The following is a 1,549-nucleotide window of genomic DNA, read 5'->3' as shown; positions in this document are numbered from 1 at the left end:
CCTCTGACGTCACTCCGTGACGTCAGCGATGCACAACTTTTAAAGACGGTTTTCTACCGATGTGTAGCACCGAAACGACGGAGAGTGCACATACTTTCCCGGACAAGTTTATGGGCAGACTTTGCACCCCATTTTATCCGTTTTCAGAAAAGCGATGTCAGAAAAAAGCATGTTTTTTAATGTTTCTGTATTATAACGTAGGCTCAATATGCATCTAGGCTTGATAGCCTCGAAATACAGTGTTTTTGACCTGACTTTAAACCGCTCCTGTGGGAAAAGTAACCATCGGAGACAAACCAAATTTGGATATATGGTAGATATGAACTTTTTAAGTCATAAAAATACATATTGAGAAAAAATGTCCCTCTTAAGGTTCCGGGTCGGAGTTCAAATCTGACCGGAGTTGGCGGAAGGGTGGTGTAATAGGCCGGAAGTGCGCTGTTGTCTCCCTAACTTTTGCTCCCTATGGCTTGGTGATCGTTATAGCTGAGCATAGATTTGTCGTATTTTCTGAAAAGCCCGTGGGTTGTATTGTTTTTGTGCGAGGAGTAGTTGGTCGGCCAGCGAAACCATTTTTGTATTAGTCCGCTGCAACGGTGATGCGGTTTTTTCGCCTGATGACCCAAATAGCGGCGTTTTTCATGCGATTTCGAAGAAATGACGTCATCGGAGATTGCAAAAAAGTTATCACATGGAATTTTTTTATTTTCATTTTACACAAACATGAAGAATTTAGCTTCTCTACCACGTAGGCCGTTATCCTGGGAAAATTCGTTTTTTCCAAGCAGCTTCGATCAAAAAAGTGTTAAAAAATGATAGTTTTCGGGTCCAAAATTGAAATTTTACTACATATTCTAACCAAAATAAAGAGGCAACAGACGGTACCAATAGGTTTGTCGGAAAGAGACAGTAAACAGCTTTCCGCCATATTGATTAAGTTTCGCGTCCTACGTTTACTAGCGGAACTGTAGCCCTTCGGCCAGAGGCTGCCCGCCAACCTCCGAAATCGTAAAAGAAACTCCGGTCCGATACCTTACCTTCCTGCCAAGTCTACCAGGTTGATGACTGAGGATTTGGTCATGCTCTGTCCAGCCTCGTTTGGGGCCTTCTGGCTAAAGTTGATGGCCACAATGGTGTGGGCTCGACTAAGGAAGAGCAAAGATTCACAAAATAAGTTGTTTTTCCAGTTATTAATTCCATTTTACAGTGTGCAATTCTTGCAACTTTTAAAGCCTTCAAAGTGAATTTTTAAGATTTTATGTGTACAGACTTTTACCAAATATAGAGCTGCAGTTCCAACACTGACCTGCTGGTGGCATTCATGTTGGTTGCAGCCACTGTTCTGTTCCTGGTCCCTTCGTTGATCTTCCTGTCGATATCATCATAGCTGCTGACAGGGGCAGTGACAAGCTGTTCAACTATTGGGGGTGTGGAAAGTATCAGTATCAGTTGTTTATGAGAACAAAAACAACAATGAATGACACACCAACAAGACTGGTGCCCTGTCCTTGGTGCTGAATGACACACCAACAAGACTGGTGTCCCTGTC

The 1,549-nt window shown here is 42.8% G+C and overlaps 1 protein-coding gene across 1 annotated transcript in view; it reads right to left on the bottom strand.

The window, feature by feature from the left end:
• The window catches only part of LOC118424317 (kinesin-like protein KIF28P), a 32,472-nt gene that overhangs the window by 21,995 nt on the left and 8,928 nt on the right, over positions 1-1,549 (bottom strand). The window contains exons 6-7 of the mRNA XM_035832862.1: positions 1,307-1,418; positions 1,038-1,145 (exon numbers count right to left, since the gene is read on the bottom strand). Of these exons, the coding sequence (XP_035688755.1) occupies positions 1,038-1,145; positions 1,307-1,418 (220 nt within the window). The remainder of the gene's footprint in view (positions 1-1,037; positions 1,146-1,306; positions 1,419-1,549) is intronic.

This window comes from Branchiostoma floridae, chromosome 10 (genome assembly GCF_000003815.2).
Source record: "Branchiostoma floridae strain S238N-H82 chromosome 10, Bfl_VNyyK, whole genome shotgun sequence".
Lineage (NCBI taxonomy): Eukaryota > Metazoa > Chordata > Leptocardii > Amphioxiformes > Branchiostomatidae > Branchiostoma > Branchiostoma floridae.
Note: the sequence above shows the minus strand (reverse complement) of the source record. Positions and strands in the feature narration are given on the sequence as shown.